Genomic DNA, 20339 nt, shown 5'->3' on the forward strand with positions numbered 1-20339 from the left:
TTAAGTGGGAGAACTTGCAAAATAGCAGGGTGTTCAAATACTTATTTTCCTCACTGTATGCCTGCAAAATGCCCCAATTTATGTTTTTTTTTTTTTTTTTTTTTTTGTTTCCCCCAGCACATTGGGGACCGCCAAGCAGGAAGTGCACCATCAAAACACAAGCATTAAGCCCTCAGTATCAATGGTTGACTAATGGGTAATCTTATGTGGAAAATATTGATCCAGACATCTTAACCAAATTCTCCCACAAATGCGTAGTCTGAATTCAATTGGGAAATGCGTAACGTTCTGATTATGACAGAAGTATGCACAATAAACAATAACTCTATGTTAACAATGACTGTACGTCTAATGCTGTAAAGAACATTGCCTGGGGAAAAAGCTCTCTTGCAACTTACTTGAAGGTCCCTGCTTAGCTGGTATATTTGCTCTCGCAGATAGCAAGATATCTTGCTCACCTCGTTGATCTTTCTTTGTTCAGTAGCTATTTGCCGATTAAATGAGGCCTGGCACAACTCAAGATTCCTCTCCAAGTCCTAAAATATAAGAGAAGGCAAAAAAAGGTGTAAAATCGGACAATAATTCTGTTCCTTTATATAGGTCCTGTATATTGGTGTTATAATATGATCTACATGTTCAGGCTGTGACCATGGGTGCTGCTAGGAGTTCTGGAGGATGTGACACTAGAGTCTTAAGTGTCTCCCACCCTCCTGCTCCTCCATACCAGTATCCTCTTGTCCTTCTGATCCAACTGTTCAGTGGCGTTGGTCAGCCTGAGGTTCAGTTCCTCCCTCTCCAGCAGGCCCTGATCCTGGCTGAGGAGCTGTAGGTGCTGGAGACTGTCCTTTGATCTTTAGAATTTGCTTTCTGTGGCTTGTAGCTGCCGTGCCAGATTGTCACGACAGGCCCGGGTCTCACGGAGCAACCCCTGCAGGACTCGGGGCCTCATTGTTGTGCTTGGTGAGGATCTGGTGTGTGAGACACCAGAGAGAAAAACCAACCAACCTGTGAGAGGCTGCCCTCTGAGTCTTGAAAGTGCTGCAGTGCCACCGTGTGGCGATGCTGGATCCTCTTCAGCAGTTTGTTCTCAGTCCTGGCCTCGTTCAGTTGCTGCTGCAGGTCACACACTTGGCTCTTGAGCTCCAGGATGCAGTTCAAGTTGGCAGACTGACTCGTCGGCTTTGAAACCTGCAGGGTCTTGATCGGCAACTTCAGGACTTGGTGATTTGCAGTGTAGTTTGTCTTCTGCCTGTGGGCCCCTTGTGGTTTTTTACCTGAAGGATTTATTATAATTAATCATTTGAATGGCATCCAAACACAAGTCCTGCTACACAGATATTAAATCATATAAATAAAATGCCTTTTTTTCCTTCCAGGTGGCTTTGATCCTTACCACTTGTCTGATGACTTGGCTTCTTGGATCTTGTCTAGAAGCGAATCAGCTTGGTCCTCAAAGTCAGATGAACTATGTGAACTATTAGAGCCACAGCGCACTCTGAAGTTAGCAGACCACCTGGAGGTCTCCGTGCTGCAGCTCACAGTATCATTATCAAGCCTTTGCTCACTGTCACCCTCCTCCTCGTGAGCAAAGGCCTGCTGCATCATGGTCTGCTGCCACGCACTCAACAGAACAACAATTTAGGGAAAAGATGCAAGATAGATACCTCACAAGTCAAAATGTTAGAATAATAGGTATACATTGCTTAAGAGGTTAATAAACCAACCCAAGTAAGTTGTTTTTCTGAGGTCAATAAAATACTAATCTGAAAAGGCATGTAGGCATATGTACTCATGAAATAGCCTACTCATGCAGAAATCTGTTACAAGCAAAAGTCCTGCATTCACATTTTTACTTGACTAAAGGTAGAAAATAGTAGCATTAAGTTGCTTTTCTGAGGTCAATAAAAGACCATCTGAAATGTATGTAGAATCCCTGTTTAGATATGTTAACGAATAGTTTTCTCTTTGGTTCCTATAGGCTAATATTTGATTGAGTAGCATAAAAAATAATATAAATATTTTTTCTCCCATTATATATTGATATAGTCTGAAACTGAGCATCATACCTTTTCTTGCAAGTGATCTCGTTTTGAGCAAGCCTATATCTTTTCCCTCCCGTTTCACACTACTGACCATACAGGTTGTAAATATTTAATTATGCTAAATAATAATTAGGCTAAAGCTAAAATATTTTACCAAGGGTTGCTATGGGCATTTTTTAAGAGATACGTTCACAGTTGTCATGATAACCAGCGGAACAATTGGTCCAAAGTAAAGGCTAAACTGTAAAGTTACAATATAAAATGATATAGGATATTCAAACAATAAAAAATATAGACACTAAATATTTGGACAGCATCGATTCAGATATTATTTTCAGTGTCCATAATGTATTTTGAATAAAGCTGTAGGATAATGGTGATAGGCCTACACATTTTCACCATTTAAAAAAAAGATACAAGTGAATTTTTGGCAGCTTTGACTGATCTAAAAATTAAAAAAAGAAAGACGTTTGTTTTTGCTTTATAGGGAACGCCGCATAGAGAGTGCAACATGCATGGCCACATCTAAACATGTAGGCCTTGGCTTCATCGTCCCAGTATCTCAAGATCCTTTACTCAATTAAGTAGGCTAAACAATTTCCAATTTTGTTGGGGAACCATAAACAGGCCCGAGTCCCTGCGTTTGGAAACCAAAGACTTGCAGCCTATAGTGCTGGCCAGTGCTATTTCTGTCCATATATGCACTCAGCAAAGAGCTGGAAACTAGCTTCACTGTCCCCTGCGCCGACGGACAGCTGAAGTTGCCAATCAGTCTGTGTGATGCTGCGCCCCTAGGGGCCACCCCGCCAATCCCGCACTAATAGAGCCTGGAGACAAAAATAGCCCCGGTCAGTATGTGTGTGTGTGTGTGTGTGTGTGTGATCTCAGTGCTACGTCTCAGTCCTCCGTCTAATAATAGAAGAGGCAGCCTGCTCCTTTAAGAACCTACTTGTTGCATATAGACGAGTCTACGAAATATATTGCAACAAAATGGTTATCAAAGTATTTCTCGCTTCTTCATCAGGATCCACTGCGGTAAGCTTTCAGCCCGTGCGACAGGTTTCTCATTAGATTTTTCCTGGCTCATTAGAACTTTCCTGGCTGTACTCCGTAAACCGATCATGACTTTTACTCACACTCACTCAAGAGCGTTAAACCTTGAAATTAATGTCACTTGCCTTTCATTTTGCATACCTAAACCCCACTTGCGTGTTAATGACTTTATTTATGCCTCAATTTGTGCTTGAGTAGGCTAGTCCTTCAGTACTCTGTTTAATTGTCTCGCTAGTCGGTGTGATTCACATGCAGAGCTTTCTAGAACAGGGGCTCCCAAAGCTTTTCATGCCAGGGTCCCTCATACAGACGCTTTAGACCACATAACCGGTGCTACTATTTGTGATCAGATATATCTTAAAGTAACTGTTATACACTTGCTGGGGTGATGACCACAGCAGGGAAGGTGTGGATTAATCCTCTAGATCTACTTTTGGCAAAGCTAAATAAGCAGTTTGAACCAGTCCAGGGGTGGCATGGTGGCCCAGTTAGTTAGCAGTGCTGTCTCACAGCAGAAAGACTTTTTCTCCTGTCAGGTCCAGTATATCCTGGTGTAGGTGCAAGGTCTCAAATAGATGACAATTCATGACTCAATCGCCTGAGGTGGAAGAAGTACTCAGACTGTTTACTTAAGTAAAAGTATACAACCTGCAGAAATCTGTTACAAGTAAAAGTCCTGCATTAAAATTTTTACTTGACTGAAAGTAGAAGATACTAGGAGTAACATGTACTAAAAGAAATAAAAGTACTCATGCATATTTGGATTATAATTATCGATGCATTCATGTGTACATAACTTTAGTGTTGCAGCTGATAAAGGTGCTAATTTTAACTACTTTATATACTGCAGGGTAGCTTAATCTATAATAATTCTAAATAACTAAAGCTGTCATATAAATGTACTGGAGTAAAAAGTACAATATTTCCCTCTGAAATGAAGTGGAGTTGAAAGTACCTCAGAAAAGTACAAAGCTTGATTATTTATTATTATTTTATAACTTGTATATTTTGTCAATTATAATTTTTTAAATTTATATATTATTATATATATTTATTTATATTTATCGTTACGCAACTAGTCACCAAAGCAAATTCCTTGTAGGTGTGAAAACTACTTGGCAATAAAGCTGATGTAATTGAAATGTATGTACTTAGTTATGTTCATCACTGCTGAATGCACTATAGTCTTTTTAGAATCTTACATAATCCAGTTTCATTACGTTTTTCTGACTTGTCTTTGGGTGATTATATTAGGGTTAAAACGAACAGTTATATTCATCATCAATTAACCTGATTATTTTTATTTTCAGTAAATTCATTGTTTTGACTACAATTTGTCAGAAAATATAGAAAAATAGATAATCACAATTTCCCAGAGCCCACAATCAAAATAACATTTTCTGTCAAACTAACAATCCAAAAACAACAAAAAAATCAGTCTGCAGTGACATAAAACAGAGAAAAGCCGCACATGCTCACATTTGAGAAGCTAGAACAAATGTTTGGCATTTGTGCATGATGAATAACTTGAAAGATTTTCTGTCTAATAATTTAAGGTCTGTATGGTACGACGGGAGAACAGGAAAGGATAAAATTGAAATGGTGCACACTTATTATCCTGAAAGAAACACCAAGATGCTGCAATCTTTGAAGTTAAAGTTAAATATTACAGCCCACATAGTGTGCAATCAGAGCTGATTTTCATAAAGCTTATGTTTTTTTCTGCTTCCCAGATCAAGAAGAAGCAGCAGGATGTGGTCGGCTTCCTGGAGGCTCTTAAAGTGGACTACACTCCGCTGGACATCGCCTGCAATGAGGAGAACCGCATGTGGATGAGGCAGAATGTCCCTGAGGAGAAGAAGCCCACCAACGGCATCCCGCTGCCCCCTCAGATCTTCAATGAAGAGAGCTACTGTGGGGTAAGTAAGTGTATGCCAGGCCATGGTTGTAAATAAGAATTTGTTCCTAACTCATTTGCCTAGTTGAATAAAAGTTAAATAAAATAAAAAAAAGTGCACAAACATTTTTATAGCAGAGACTCATCATTCTCAAGACTTATTAAAGAATACTTTCATTTATTTTCATGCAGGACTATGAGACGTTCTTTGACGCCAAAGAGGACAACTCTGTGTATGCCTTCCTGGGGCTGCCCCCTCCTCCTGGGTCAAAGGTTGGAACTACTTGTTGTTTTCTACTAAACAAAATAATCAAATTTGTTCATGGTTTTATCTCTTTGCCAGGCTGTAAATTTGCTGCTTTGGGACAGCTTCAACAGTGCTGTTTGTTTTAACCAAAGACTATACACAAAATATAGGCTAATAATATATTGTTGTTCGCAGTGCTTGAAGTGGGCTGGAACGCGCCGGTATGCAGTAAGATCACCTCAACGTTTTACTCGTCAATGTCACTTTCCGTGAACAGACCACAGTTTGGATGGGGCGGGACAAAATATTGACAGATAGGTGTCGTAGGCGACGGCGTAGGATACGGGGCTATGCAGTTGATTTGACGCATAAGTTTAGGCTACAATGGGGACGCTGTGGACATGTCAGAATCAGAATGTCTCCATCACTTTTTTGAAAACTTTTGTTAAAAAACAGCTTGCTACAAGAAATGTTAAATAACAAATGAAACAATGCACAATAAGAAAACATGCAATGCAACTGAAATATAGAAGAAACAAATGCATTGTCCAAAAGCTGATTACTGCGTTGTATTCCATTAGTATATTTTTATATTTTGAATTGTCACCTGCCACCGTAAGTTTGTTTCCCTTCATATAAATAAAGACATTTCTTCCATAAATTGGTGCAGAAAATGTCTCCAGAATGCAGGAAATTAAGTGTTTAATCCTTCTGGGGAAGACCCCCAGACCCGACCACTGATATATTTCAGCATTGAATATTTATTCAAAATACTGTTAAAATATCTTCTCGTCTTGTTCTCGTGACTCGTGACCCAAATGTACATGGAATGACTTTTAATCTCAGACTAGACACCTGCCAAATACCTGTATATATGATATATATATATGATGAAATTTTAATTACTGCGTCGTGCATACAGCCTTCACACAGCCCACATGGGCTTACAAGACAGCAAAACTAATTTAAACTAGTTCCAGAGTGCTGCATGTGCATTTTTAAGCATACTACAGAGTCCAAAAACTGTAAGGAATACCACACACCATAACTTACATATTTCATGTTGTCAGGCTGTAATTTAATTCTTTACAACAGAATTCATAGATAACTGATAAAGCATATATAATTGTAATCTAGTAAATGGTTAACAACCATTCTGATGTTTGATCATCTGTACACCAGAATATTTGAGGGTTCAATTCATATCAAATTCATATAAAATGTACACTCTTACATCCTTATACACTGTACACTGAAGTCTTACCTACACCTCTGATTAGTATCAAGTTATATCACCTGACACATTTTGGACATCAGTACTACAGACTGAAGTGGCCTTAAAACATAATTTTGACTAATAATTACTTTTTTAATTTAATAAATATATTAATATAATATATAAAAATAATACATTTTTAATACATTTACTCATTTGGCAGACGCTTTTATCCAAAGCGACTTACATTTGAGGAACAACATACAAGCATCAACAGAGCATCAACTACAGATCTACAACTGATAATACATACTAGTAAGAGCTCACAGTACATATCACATCAATGGGGTAGATACCTAGGGAAGGAAGTAAGAGTTAACAAAAAGTGCAATCAATACAAGATAGAGAATAGGAGTTAGAGGTGTTATAAGAGGAAGTGTTCTCGGAAGAGATGAGTTTTCAAGAGCTTCTTGAAGTTAGAGAGGGACGCCCCTGCTCTGATGGCGTGTGGTAGCTTGTTCCACCATCGTGGTGTCACAGATGAGAATAGCCGGGACTGGGATTGCTTTGTGTGAAGGGATGGCAGAGCCAGGCGGCGTTCGTTGGAGGAGCGTAGCGGGCAAGAAGGAACGTGAGTTTGTATTATGGAGTTTAGGTAGATGGGTGCAGACCCAGTAGTCAGTCTGTATGCAAGCATTAGTGACTTGAATTTGATTCTGGAGGCCACGGGGAGCCAGTGGAGGTCACACAGCAATGGAGTGACATGAGTCCTTTTGGGCTGATCAAAAACCAGACGCGCTGCTGCGTTCTGAACCATTTGTAAGGGTTTCACCGCACAAGCTGGAAGACCTGCTAGGAGGGCATTGCAATAGTCGATACGAGAAATAACCATGGCCTGTACCAAAAGCTGGGTGGCGTACTGAGTGAGGTAGGGCCTGATTTTCCTTATGTTGTATAGAGCAAAGCGGCATGAGCGAGAGACGGCAGCAACATGGTCTGAAAAGGACAGCTGGTCATCAATCATGACACCCAAGTTTCTCACTACCTTGGTTGGAGTGATGGTTGCGGAGTCAATTTGTAGTTTGATGTTATGGTGGATAGATTGCTTAGCTGGAATGACCAAGAGTTCAGTCTTAGAGAGGTTTAGTTGAAGGTGGCAAGCCTTCATCCATGCAGACATGTCCGAGAGACAGTCTGAGACGGTGGGGTCGTCTGGCGGGAAGGATAGGTAGGGTTGCGTGTCGTCTGCGTAGCAGTGGTAAGAGAAGCCGTGCGAGTGAATGATCGGCCCCAGTGAGGTGGTGTAAATTGAGAAGAGAAGGGGCCCAAGCACTGAGCCTTGGGGCACCCCTGTGGAGAGGCAGTGGGAGGAGGATAATTATCCTTGCCACAAAACATTGTAGGAACGCCCCGAGAGGTAGGATTCGAACCACAGGAGTGCTTTACTTGAGATGCCCATTGCTGAGAGAGCGGATAGCAGAATCCTGTGGTTGACTGTGTCAAAGGCAGCTGATAGGTCAAGCAGGATAAGAACCGAGGATTGGGCTGCAGCTTTAGCTGACCTTAGGGCTTCTGTTACAGACAGAAGAGCCGTTTCAGTGGAGTGGGCACTCTTAAAACCAGACTGATATGGATCTAGGAGGTCATTCCCTGAGAGGAATTCTGAGACCTGTTTGAAGACTGCCCGTTCAATAGTTTTGGATAAAAAAGGTAGAAGAGACACTGGTCGATAGCTCTCAACTTGAGTTGGGTCAAGTGAGGGCTTTTTGAGCAAGGGTGTAACCCGAGCCCTTTTGAAAGTGATTGGGAAGGTTCCTGAAGCCAGAGAAGTATTTATCACATGAGTGATTGTCGGGACCACAGTAGGAGATATGGCTTGGAGGAGATTCGTAGGAATTGGGTCCAGTGGGCATGTAGTTGGACGGCTACGGGTCAAGAGTTCTGATACTTCGCTCTCTGTAAGAGGAGTAAACGAGGAGAGTGAACAACCACTGACCTGGGAGGGCAGAGGAAAGGATGTAGTAGGACTGCTACAATGGTTGAGTTTGATTGTTTCAGAGAATTGGATAGTTATAGCCTACACTTTGCCTGTGAAGAAGGCAGCAAAGGTATCAGCAGACAAGTTTGTGGGTGGTGGAGGTGGAGGAAGATTTAGTAGCGCTTTAAAAGTGGAAAATAATTTCCTTGAGTCAGTGGCACTGCTTATTCTGTCATTATAGAACGCAGTTTTGGCAACACTGATGCTTGTTGAGAAGGAGGATAGGAGCAGTTGGTAGCCCTTAAGGTCGGCGGGGTCTTTGGTTTTTCGCCATTTTCTTTCAGCCGCTCTGAGATAAGTACGAAGCCCACGGATGGTATCAGTTAGCCACGGGTGGGGCTAGTTTGGGCGAGCAGGCTTGGTGGATAGAGGACACAGGCTATCCAGGCACGAGCTTAGTGTAGAGCACAGAGATTGTGTGGCATCATTGACCTCAAGTGAGGAAAATGTGTTGAGGGAGGGTAGAGCGGAAGCTACCACTGAGGCAAAGTGAGCGGGAGACAATAAAACATATGTTGAACTGGATACAATGGACATTTATTTCAAGAAAATGATTGTGTAATATTCAGAGTGGTTGTAATTTTAAGATGTATAGGACATATTGGCTGGTGATCCAAACTATATGGTATTTATTTATTTATTAACACAGGAAGCAGTACAGGCTGACAGTGCCCACATTGTGGAGAATGGGACGCATGCTGAGGAAGTTAATGCAGAGGGGAACCTTGATGACTCTATAGTAATGCCGTCACTACTTTCATATTTCCTTTGATGCTTTGTTTTTTTTCACTTCGTCTCAGCATTTCCTTTCCATCCAACAATTTCCCTTCTGTCCATACCTGTCGACTTGATCAGACTCTTAATTTGTCTTTTGTCTGTGCCGGTCACCACATTGACTAATCTTTTTATGTTTTGCATGAGAGCATCATGTTTCTACAATCCTTTCCATAATTAGTATTACACAAAGTGGAGTGTGTTTGGTCTACATTGTGAAATGTGTCATCATTATGATTTTGTTCAATGCATACTTATGTCTTTTATACTTTTTGATTCCAGCGACTAGCTAATATTTTTCCTCCCAAAAGAAAACCCCTCATGATCCTCAGTGTCGCAACAGCGCAGATTAGAGACACTTTAGCCCAGATCAGAAGATATCCAAGAAAATACATCACTCACTTTCTACATTTATCTGCATTAACCAATGGATGGTTAATGGTTAAAATGGATCATATTTCTAATTTTAGGTCCAGGATAACAGGATTTTACTCCATGTATATTGGCTTCACTCATTGCATTACAGGATATAGCCATAATGCAAAATGTTGAAGCACTTTTTTCAAAACTGATTTTCTCCTTTGTAGCTGAAGAAGATTTAATGCAAGAGGTTAGCGAAAAACACGCCGGAAGAGTTCTGCTTAGCTGAATTTGATCTGCCTTTTGTTGTCTCACAGGGTGTAATGCAGTGTTGCGGTTTATTTTAGCTGCATTTTGTTTCCAGCAGGAGTTCAGTTGCCCCTGTGTTTTATTGCTTATTTTTGAAATACCTTTGACTAGACTAATTTAAAGGAATAGTTAAAATTTTGGGAGATGCACTTATTCCATGTGTGGCAGGTAGATAGATGAAAAAATCTGTACCACTCTCATGTCTGAGAGCTAGATAGCTCAGCACAAAGACTGGAAACAAGTGGACACAGCTAGTCTGGCTAACAAAATCCACCTATCAGCACCTCTGAAACTCTCCAATTATCACTTTATATCTCGTTTGTTTAATCTGTTATAGTCTTGCACATAACCCTGTGTAAAATGGCAAATTGTTATTTAGACAGTCCAATTATTGTATGGATACATGACTGATTGTCACCTATGACAAAACAACCCGTTCGCGTCACATATGAACAGTTTGTCAAGACCCTTGCTGTCACTTTTAACACCCTGGGTACCATTTAGCATGGCTTTTTGTACGTGTAGGGCTCAGCGGTCAAGTTAGCAAGAATAAATATGCAATGTCCTGTTAGACTTTCAAAAACTAGTGGTTAACATTGTGAAACGTTGCAATTTAGTGCCATTTGGCGCCAAAACTGCTTGGTTAGGTTTAAAAAAAGATCATGGTTTGGGTTAAAATAACTAAGTTACGTGACTTAAATTATTAAGTAACATTACTTATGTAAGTTACATAGGTGACTATAAAGTATCAACGTTGACTTGTTTCACACGGGAAACAAACACTGGTTTCCTGAATGGAAGTCTGGTTTTTGACCCACCAGTCCACCGCCAACCACCTCCTTACTCTGACTTTTCTGTTTATACTAGGCCTACTTATAGGGTTTAACAATGATGCCAAAGGATGCCATGTGCATTAGTACCTGACAAAATGTTGGTATTTGACACCCTGGAGATGAGAATGGGCTGGACAAAAAGTCTGTTTTAACTCATGATGCATCTTTCCAAACTTTTGATTTTTATACTGACACTTCAGTCTCTATCTTTTAACCCCAACTACTTCTTCCCTCCTCCACTTTATTCCCAGGATTGCTTAACACCTACCTTTTAAGTTTTTGAACCTCTCCAAGTGATGAGCTGACCTTCTTACTGCTATTGAGGCTGCGTCTGAAGAACTATGGCATTAACATTAAAAATAATTTGTTTTATCACATCATTTGTTTCCCTTGACCACCAGTTGTTGTTTTCACCTCACAATAAGGAGGTTCCAATGGAGGAGCGTAATGGCGATGCACACAGAGAGGACGAGCAGGCACAGGCAGCTGAGGAAGAAGGTGAGGGTGGCGAGGAGGTAGCAGAGGGAGAGACAGCTGATGATGAAGCCACGGAAGGAGAAACAGCAGGAGACGAGGCACTTGCAGAGGAAGAGGAGGAGGCAGTGGAAGAAACAGATGAGGTCACAGAAGACACAGTAATTGATACTTAACTAGAATCCACCCTCTCGTCGTTTAGCCTCTCTGTCCATCCCTTGAATGTTTTCAATTAAATGTCTTTTCCTCCACCTTCCCATCATTCCTGGAATGCTGTGTTTTTCCTCCCTCAGCATCTCCACTGCCCCTTTAATGTTGTCCTTTTCTTCCATACGGTTTGCCTCTGTTTTAAGTTCCTGTCATCGTCGTACTGAATCTCCTCGTCAAGCCTCTCTCTGGATTCAATTCCTTATTAACCAAAAATCTGTAACATTCCTGTTCACCCTCCCTTTTCACTGTTTATTCAGCATCATGGGTTTGGGTCATGTTTTATTTGCCTTCGTGTGTCTTTGTATTTTTCTGATGACACTGTCCACATTTCACTGCATATCCATTTTAACTATCAAGGTGTGTCGGTAGGGTCACACTTTGTCTGGTTCAAGAAGCCTGATCTGTGGATGCTGTTGTGTTTCACTATGAATATTCAGTTTGTATTATGTGTGTGTCTGGCATCTCTAATACTGTCTTATCTCCTCTGTTAGCAGGCCCGAGCACAGGAGGAGGAACAGGTAGGTTTCTCGAAAGGTTATGAACACACGCTGAACTACACTTGAACACTTAAAGGAACTGTGTTTCAGTGATTTCTTTCTCTTCTCTTAAACAGGAAGAAGCTGATGAAGACAGGGTAAGAAGAGACACTGTGTGTTCTTGGTGCTAAATCTGAAAGGGTGTTATTAAAATAAAAGCTAACCGCAGCAACAACAGTGCTTAATGCCAGTTGTTTATTGTGGCAGCTTAACTAGCAGTAAGCAGCTTCCACTCAATACCCCTCATACATGTTTCCTTTTCATTATTTCCAGCAAATATAGGACACATTATTAATGACATATCATTGAATGGATGTGAAATACATTAAGTGGATGTTCATTAACTCTTTCCTTCCCTGTGAGTCATTTCTGGTTTAGAATCAGTGCTCTGACCAATCTTCACCAGCGCCCAGCCATGTCTGCTTGCTGGTGATCTGGAAATGTTGATTACTAATATGAGCTTAACTTGTAGGGTTTCTCTTAACTGTGAAATGTCACCAACTGTCAAAAATTCTCACCTGAAAGCTAGATTAATAATAATAATGACATGACTTATTTACTCAAACACTTGAAATCAATATCCAAGTGAAATAAAAAATACCTTGAAATATAATATCTATATATCTATATATAAATCTATATATATATATAGATATATATATATCTATATAGATATATATATCTATATATATCTATATATCTATCTATATATATATATAGATGTGTGTGTGTATATATATATATATATATATATATATATATAATGTAATGAGTCTGTCATAGTTGATTCTATGCTAATAACTTCTAATGTCCACTATGTTAGACTGAGGATGATCAGCCATAATAAGTGATACAAACTGTGTACTGCTGCTACGGTATAGATAACCTCTGCCATTATCTGTTCAAGGAAAGTAGGTGTTTCAATTGTTGCATCTCTCTGACTGTGTGCATTTGAGTGTTTGAAATCTAATTTCTTTTTATTTTGTAGCTCAAACTAGTATCTTCCATTCACTTCCTGTTTGCCAGATGTTTGTGGTGGGAATGCATGTCATGATCATCTGACACATTTAGGAGCCTCACAGCACTGAGGACTTTATGCAATGATTGTTGACTTAACTCAACATTTCCCTACTATTATGCATCACATACACTCAAATGTTATTAGAAATACTACATTACACTTTTAACTAAAGAGTGTGACACCTAGCTTTTGCTGTTACACATTTATATACCCTGCTAATGTGGAGTTCTTATTGTCATACACCAGTCTTAATTGAGATAGGTTGCACACAGTAATTGACTCGTGTTACACTCAGCAATGACTGCCACCTTCTACTTCAGGTAGCTGCATTTAAGAATTGCTGTGTTTCTTCAGTTAGTGTTCCAGTCCATTTAGACCACCTGACTCACATCACTTGCTGGTGTGTCAGGTCCTTCTGCTGGTGTTCACACCAGCCTTGTTCGTCATGCATGCACTTGTTTGGCATTTGACCTCTTCTTTGCCCTTTTGTCCATCTCTTGATTTGCTCCCTCCAGGAGGAAGAGGAGTTGCAGTCAGAGGTAACTGTGCGTCGGTGATTGTCTCTTTCTGCTGTTCCTTCATATAGTCCTCAGCAGTGTGGGTTTGATGGTGCAGAGATCAGGGAAGGCTGCTCTGGTTGGGTTGGGTTGGGACGGGGTCTTTGTCTGCTGTTCCCACTCATCTGTATACTCTAATTTGCTTACCTCAAGACTTCACCTTTCTCTCCCCTTCTTATCTGTTCTCGCTTCATCACTCCACTCCATTTTATTTAACAGTTTGTTTTTGCTAACATCCTGTTCCTCATTTCTTCCCAGTTCTATAGCTGCTTCCTGACAACCTCAACTATCCCTATAGTTTCCATTCAAAAGACTTTTCTATAGTGCATGCCTGTGGTGCTCTTTTGCTCCCCACACAGCCTGCTGACCTGCTATCTGTCATTCCTTCTAGGAGGAAGAAGAGCTACGACAGCTTGAGGTAGATTCATGTGATATTTCATTACCTGCCCCCAGCCTTCTTCAGTTCTATCACCTATCACTTTCAGTCATTTTCTTGCTTTCTTCGCCACCTCCCAGTGTATCAAGCATTCCTTCAGTTTTCTCTTCCACTTGTTCTTAGTGTACTTTGTCCCACTAAGGATATTCCATGGTTTGCATAGTTTGCCATGCTGTTTAGTCAAAGGGACCAATTAGATACCTGAATGAGAAGCATGGCATCTCTGTAAACAGAGTTAAAAGTCAGAATAACACTGCTGGCCATACTAAAGTTTTGCTTGTAACTTGTAATTGTCCACTCACATATGCAGTGATGATTAAAGTAAAGACTTCTGGTGCTTGTCATAAGGACATTGCCAATATAAGAATACTTTTTAGAGAAGTAATAATGTAGCATACTGAATAATGTGAAGTCCCTTTAGGAACATAAGTCCCATTAGTTTGCATTACGTGTGCAATGAATTTACAGTATGTTCTTAAGGGTTTACCCTTGAGGGTTTGCACACACACAAGCTCAAACACTCACACACAGGATTGTAATTTCCACTGGGGATAGGGGAAACTTGTCCCTCACACTTTTAAAATTGTATTTTACTATTTCAGTTTGATTTACTCACTAAATTCTCTCTAAACAGTGTCCTCATGCACTCCTAATGAGAGAATATGGATTGATAGCCTTTAGTTATTACAGTGTGCTCACACCAATGAGCCTTGGACCTTTTTCGGTCTTGGCTTAGCCTATCCTCGACATCATTGTGCCCCAGCCACTTCTGAAACCAAACCTATACACTTGCTCACAGACTGTTTCTCACACTGCACATTAAGCCATGAGGTCAGAGTTAAGCCTTAGTTTGTGATCAATTCAGCAACTTTTCTCACAGCATTGCTTAACTCATGGTTAACCTCTATAGAGAGAGAGTTCGGACTTAATCAGATCCCAAATCAAGATTTGCCTCCTTAAGAGTGCAACGGCAAAAAAAAAATTGCATGTCTTAAAGAAATATCCCTGTGCAAAGTGCTGTGTGAAAACGTTCTCTGCTTTTCTGAGACATTCCAGCCTCTGCCTGATCTCATGTATGCTTCACTGCTTTGCTTTGCTTTGGCCTCTTTTCTCTATACCTTTCTATCTATTTTGTTGTTGTCCAACCTCTCTTGCAGGAGCAAGACGAACAAGGCAGTGAGGTAGTTGATGTATTTTGTGATGTCTTGTAATTTTCAGGCTTTATAGACTTTAGAGGTATTCACTGTCCTTCCTCTTCCTTCTTTCTCTCTGTCACTCTGTGTGCTGCATGGACTTCTTTTCCATGGAGATGCCTGATGGTGTGGAGCATGATAAAATTGACAATATTTTACTTGAACCTTAGGTGGATTTAGTGCGGTAACAAAAATACGTATCCATATACGGACCACATATATCGAATTATGTGTCATGTTGGTCTTCTTTCCTTCGTTGTGACATTCACATACTTAACACCACATGATTTCATCTTCCATAGGAAGAAGAAGAGGCTGAAGTACAAGAGGTATATTGGGATTGTAGAGTCTTTGTCCGTGTTCTGCATGGTGTGAATCAGATTGGGATTTTAAAGCATGATCTCATTGCATACAAAGAGGTTTATGCAAAGGTTTCTACTCTCTGTCTCTCCTCAAGTTATGTGTCATGCAGTCCAGTGGACAATGTGGGAATGTGACTCATCTCTGACTTTTACTGACGAGCATTACTTCAAAGATGGCACCACACTGTATTTGTTGTTAGTTCAGTTTTGCTGTGGGCTTTAACAAATACTCATTCAGGCATTTTCTCTCAGTCTGCCAGGACATTTTGACTTTTTTGTTTTGATGCTTTAAGAACAGGTGGAAAGTTTTGTTGTGTTGCTGAACTCGAGCATAACTTGGACATGTTTTCAGTTTGGTTATGTTTTGCACGGAAAGAGGGGACACTGACTTGACAGGGGGACGTGTCTTTTTCTTGTCTTTTTTTTTGGAAGAAGTCATGCCTTTTGTTTCTTTTTGCCAAGAGCACTCTGAAACACAGTGGATGTGACAAGTTCCAAAGAGGATGGTAGAGATGGAGCACTTCTTGTTATTGTGCAATACATAAAAATACACGTGTATTAAATACATATGACCCACTGGATTATGAACTGCTACCTAATTTATTTCAAGGCTGTGCAGATCTGTTTGTGTGATAGTGTTGGGCGCTTACTATCTTAAGTTGTATGACAGGATGGAATAAAGGTTTTATGACATCTAATTATAGATAATGATGTTAACTCCCTTTGTCCCTTGGTGAGTGTGTTGTTTACTTCAAGAGGGCAGTCATCAAACTGTACCAATGTAGTTTTTGAATTTAAAAATTTTTAAATGGCGGACCACTCTTGTCTCACTTAGGTCATCTCAGCATATACAAAAATCTGTGGGTCATTAGTTTCCTTAGCTTCTCGCCCCTGCTGTTATTGCTACTGTCCGCACTTTTCTCGGATTACTTCTTCTCCACTACAACCACTAACATGTGAAGTCCTCTAACTTTCCTGCCATTTGGACCATGACTTCCTCATGCAACCCCCTTCTTTCTCTTTCTTTTTAACGCTTCAAAGGAAGAAGAAGGCTTGGAAGAAACACAGGTAGTGTTACAGCAACGAGTGAAATCCATTTTGTCACGTCTGAAGTGCTGCCTGTGCTTGACATGCCTGCAGAAAATCTTTAGTTTCACTCTTATTAAGAGGATCGGCGTGTGTGGTACAGAAATATTCACTGATAAACAGCTTGATAAATTATACTAATAAGTGAGTAAAAGTGGTTTTATTGGAATTAGGAGTCTTGGTGGAGAGCAATACGAGTCAAGACATTTGTTTTTGAAAAGAGGATTTTATACCATCTGTCAGAGGAATCATTCTTGCTTTTATTTATGCAACAAACTAAGCATATCCAACTGTAATCTTTTTTCTTAAATCCACTAAGCTGATAGACCCCCCACCAAATGGATTTGACCTATGTCACTGAGATGAAGGGACTGAAACAACAAGCAACATAGACTGCAACAATCTTTGAATTTAAAATTTTTTTTACAAACAAAAACATTTGAAAGATGCTATAATCACAATACAATTCTACAGAAAGCAACTCAAAACATAAAGACTTTAATATTCTTGAGAATGTCCAGTCTCTGGCATCTTTCATTGTTTTCCTTTCAAGTATTTGTTATTAATACATGATTATTTCTTTTAACAGGAGGAAGAGGCCGAGTAGTTGAAGCCAGGTGACGTCAATGACGTTGACTTACTACTGTCCAGGTAAAACACTATACTTTTTCTTACTGCTTAGTTTCAGTGCTTTTGCTTCACCACTGGAGGGCAGTAACACATTATGTGAATTGGCAGCAAATATTACCACAATATAGGTGTTGCATTTATGTTTGGCATTTAATTAACCAGATAATTCAAAAAACCTGTAGTCAGAACAGTGTTTTGCTTTTGTGTGCCTCTTTGATCCTGATATCAAATCAAAGGCTACTGAATAAAAACAGACAATTACCCAAGCACTCTGCTTCATCTACATTGTATAGCCTACTGCGTCTATGAAGCATTCTAGCATTCACTGCAATGTAATGTTTTTCCCTTTATGTATAAGATGAATAAATCTCACACAGTAAACTAAGACTTCACTTTGGTGTATGTATGGAGGTGCCTTTTGTTTTCCATTGACGTGCACTTTGAGGTGTTCAGTCAAAGGAAACAAAAATTATGCTGCAGCCTATTTACAAGGGACTGCTAACGCTGCCTCCATCTGCAAATGGCTTCACTGAGCACACAGAGTGCCTGGGGATCATCTGGAACCATAACAAAAACATCCCACAATTGCGTTATTTATTTATTTTTGTTCCTCTAAGGCAGTGGAAGTGATGATGATGGTGATGATGATAATAATAATCCTAATCTTCAACGCCCGTCTTTTAGTCCTTCTCTGCATGTCAGGCATCTATGTCCCACTGCAGGAAGAGCCACACAGCAGGCTCTGAAGGAATGGCAATGTTTGTTTTCCTCCTCCCTTAGCTGTCTCCCAACCCCTGCGAGCCCCTGTCACGCCTTGTTAGAAGAAGCTGCTAAGTGAGCTTCAGATGTGCCTCCGGAGCAGCGGGCATGCTGGGTGGCACAGGCGTAGCGGTGGTGGCTGCCTCCGCCACCACAGAGAACTGGGAAATGTGTGACCTCGTATGTGCGGTTGTTTTTCTTTCATCTGTTTGCCTTGTGTTTCAGCCTGAAGGAGCCTCCTGTTCTGTCTCTGCCTGACCCCTGACGCTTGACCCCCTCAGCCCTCTCAGACAGCCCCTCCACCCTTCCCCAAGGCCACACTGGACCCCACTGGAAACTTTTGGTCATGTGCCTGAAGGTGCCGTCCAAACTGAAAAGTCCTAACCCCCAACCCTTTCCCTTTTGACTGCAATGTTGACTTAATTTCTATATTGCGAGTAGAGACATAATGTAATGAAAATGCGGCGCAGAGTAGCCTAGTGGTGTCAGTTTCTTTTTAATGAGTAGCTTTTGTAAAATGCAAAAATTATTATTATGTTATTTTGTTAAACTCAAACATATTTCTGAAGTTTTACTTTTAGAAAATTCTAGTTTCCAAACACAAAGAGGCAATGACCGTTCCAAAAAAATATTACTTTGGAATACCTTCGCTTGTGGCCTCTACTTGAGATTCAAATGTTCATTACATTTCATTACATACTGCAAGAATGCAAAGTACTCTGCCACTACTACAAATATATCTGCCATTACTGCTGTCTAATCAATGCACTTTGTTGAATGAGGAGTGAAACATGTGACTAAGACTTGGATGCAATGGAAAATGCAATAAAGTAGACTGGTAAAAACAACAGTTCAGTGGTTCTATTTTGTTTTATTTTAAACTCTTTTGTTGACATATTTATAGATCAGTGGAATGGCAACCATTGTGCAGTTTATATAGCACAGGAGCAAACAGGAAAATAAAGCAAATGCCTTGTCCCAAGAGATTCTAGGAAAAGGTGGAGGCGGATATACACTATAATCATTACATATGCCATTTACAATACCCTGTATGTGTTGTTAACATGTTAAATATATAATAGACCAATAGACCAATAGATCATCTACACAGGACCACTGCCATATACAGTATTTAGGCTACCAAGAATAAGAACCAAGGAATTTCACTGAACAGAAATAAGATGTGATATGCAGCTTATAGGCTACTGGCCTTGACTAAATGTGTGTTCCTCTGTGGCAAAATGAAAACAACACAACAAGTACCAGCCTAAATTTCTAAAAACATAAGAGTCAACGGCCATGCTAGCACTCTGTGAGGCTGTATAGCCTACTAACTGAGCGCTTTGAGCTAAATACTAAAGTTGTCATGCTGACAATGGCAATGCTGACATGCTGATGTAGCGTACCATATTATTTTAGCATGGTAGCAATGTTGCATGCTAACGTGCTAATTAGCACTAAACAAAAATACTTTGTCATTACATACTTGCCATTTCAACATAGTTGATATACATTTACCTCGGTGAGCTCACATCAGAACAGTAACTACACTCACTGTGACATAAAATGAGTGAATAAATATAACCTAACTTTTTCATAGGAAAGCTACCAGCACCACAAACCAAATATGATACTATGATAATACGGCACTAGTTGAAAAGTCAGATCAGTTATTACAGTTCATCCCATGGACATGTAGGCCTAATGTTAATCCATAGATATAGCAGTCAAAACTATAAATGTCAACCTAATGGTGGCGCTAGAGGAATAGTCGTGTTGCAACCCGGTCTCACTCCCAAGTCGTCACATATGGACGCGTGGTCAAGAGCCATAATCGTCAGTTTGTGACGCACTAGGGATCCCTTTGACGTCATAGTTCGACGAATTGAGGGAAGCCCTGTTGTGTCAGTTTTTGATGGTAAAGGCAAGTATGATATTTAAGAGAAAAGACGAAGTAAGGAGGTGATTGGGGTGGATAGAGGGCCAGAACCCGGACCTTGAAGCAGGAGAACAGGGTTTGTGTCCCATGCGAAACAAAACATTAAATGTTTTTATTTAGGCGAGTGAGGTAAATTTACATGAACGTTAGTTAACTTAAGTCTTAATTGGCATACATAGCTATTTTAACCTAAACCATGATCTTTTCCTAACCTTAACCAAGTAGTTTTGTTGCCTAAACCCAACCAAGTACTTTCTGTGCCTAAACCTAACGAAACTGCAACGTTTCACGACTTTAATTATGCGCGTTTCAACATGGCAATGTATCGAAACGTTACGTTTTATCTTGAAAGTGTAACCGGATATTG

At 40.1% G+C, this 20339-nt stretch overlaps 3 protein-coding genes across 11 annotated transcripts in view; 2 read left to right on the forward strand and 1 right to left on the reverse strand.

Annotated features, from left to right (window-relative positions):
* LOC123986073 overlaps window positions 1–1602 on the reverse strand; it is a 4658-nt gene extending 3056 nt beyond the window's left edge. The window contains exons 1-3 of the mRNA XM_046074149.1: window positions 1566–1602; window positions 1006–1274; window positions 399–536 (exon numbers count right to left, since the gene is read on the reverse strand). Coding sequence (XP_045930105.1) covers window positions 399–536; window positions 1006–1274; window positions 1566–1602 — 444 coding nt within the window. The remainder of the gene's footprint in view (window positions 1–398; window positions 537–1005; window positions 1275–1565) is intronic.
* Window positions 1603–2903: 1301 nt separating this feature from the next.
* Window positions 2904–18883, forward strand: sh3bgr (SH3 domain binding glutamate-rich protein). 7 transcript variants are annotated; one of them, XM_046073683.1, is made up of 10 exons: window positions 2904–3077; window positions 4829–5014; window positions 5185–5265; window positions 11195–11389; window positions 11948–11971; window positions 12067–12087; window positions 13959–13985; window positions 15499–15525; window positions 17234–17295; window positions 18259–18883. In XM_046073683.1, the coding sequence occupies exons 1-9, from the start codon at window positions 3033–3035 to the stop codon at window positions 17249–17251; spliced, it is 624 nt and encodes a 207-aa protein (XP_045929639.1). In that variant the 5' UTR covers window positions 2904–3032; the 3' UTR covers window positions 17252–17295; window positions 18259–18883. The 7 variants fall into 7 exon arrangements, with proteins under 7 accessions (XP_045929639.1, XP_045929640.1, XP_045929641.1 ...); XM_046073684.1 differs by lacking the exon at window positions 15499–15525 and having other exon boundaries at window positions 11195–11404; window positions 11945–11971; XM_046073685.1 differs by lacking the exon at window positions 13959–13985.
* A 1052-nt stretch (window positions 18884–19935) lies between these two features.
* Window positions 19936–20339, forward strand: part of igsf5b (immunoglobulin superfamily, member 5b) — a 17251-nt gene continuing 16847 nt past the window's right edge. The window contains exon 1 of one of the 3 annotated variants that reach the window (XM_046075035.1): window positions 19936–19987. The gene's annotated coding sequence lies outside the window, so the exon portion shown is untranslated. The other 2 variants (XM_046075034.1, XM_046075036.1) reach the window with 2 other exon arrangements.

Source organism: Micropterus dolomieu, linkage group LG17, assembly GCF_021292245.1.
Source record: "Micropterus dolomieu isolate WLL.071019.BEF.003 ecotype Adirondacks linkage group LG17, ASM2129224v1, whole genome shotgun sequence".
NCBI classification, from domain to species: Eukaryota; Metazoa; Chordata; class Actinopteri; order Centrarchiformes; family Centrarchidae; genus Micropterus; species Micropterus dolomieu.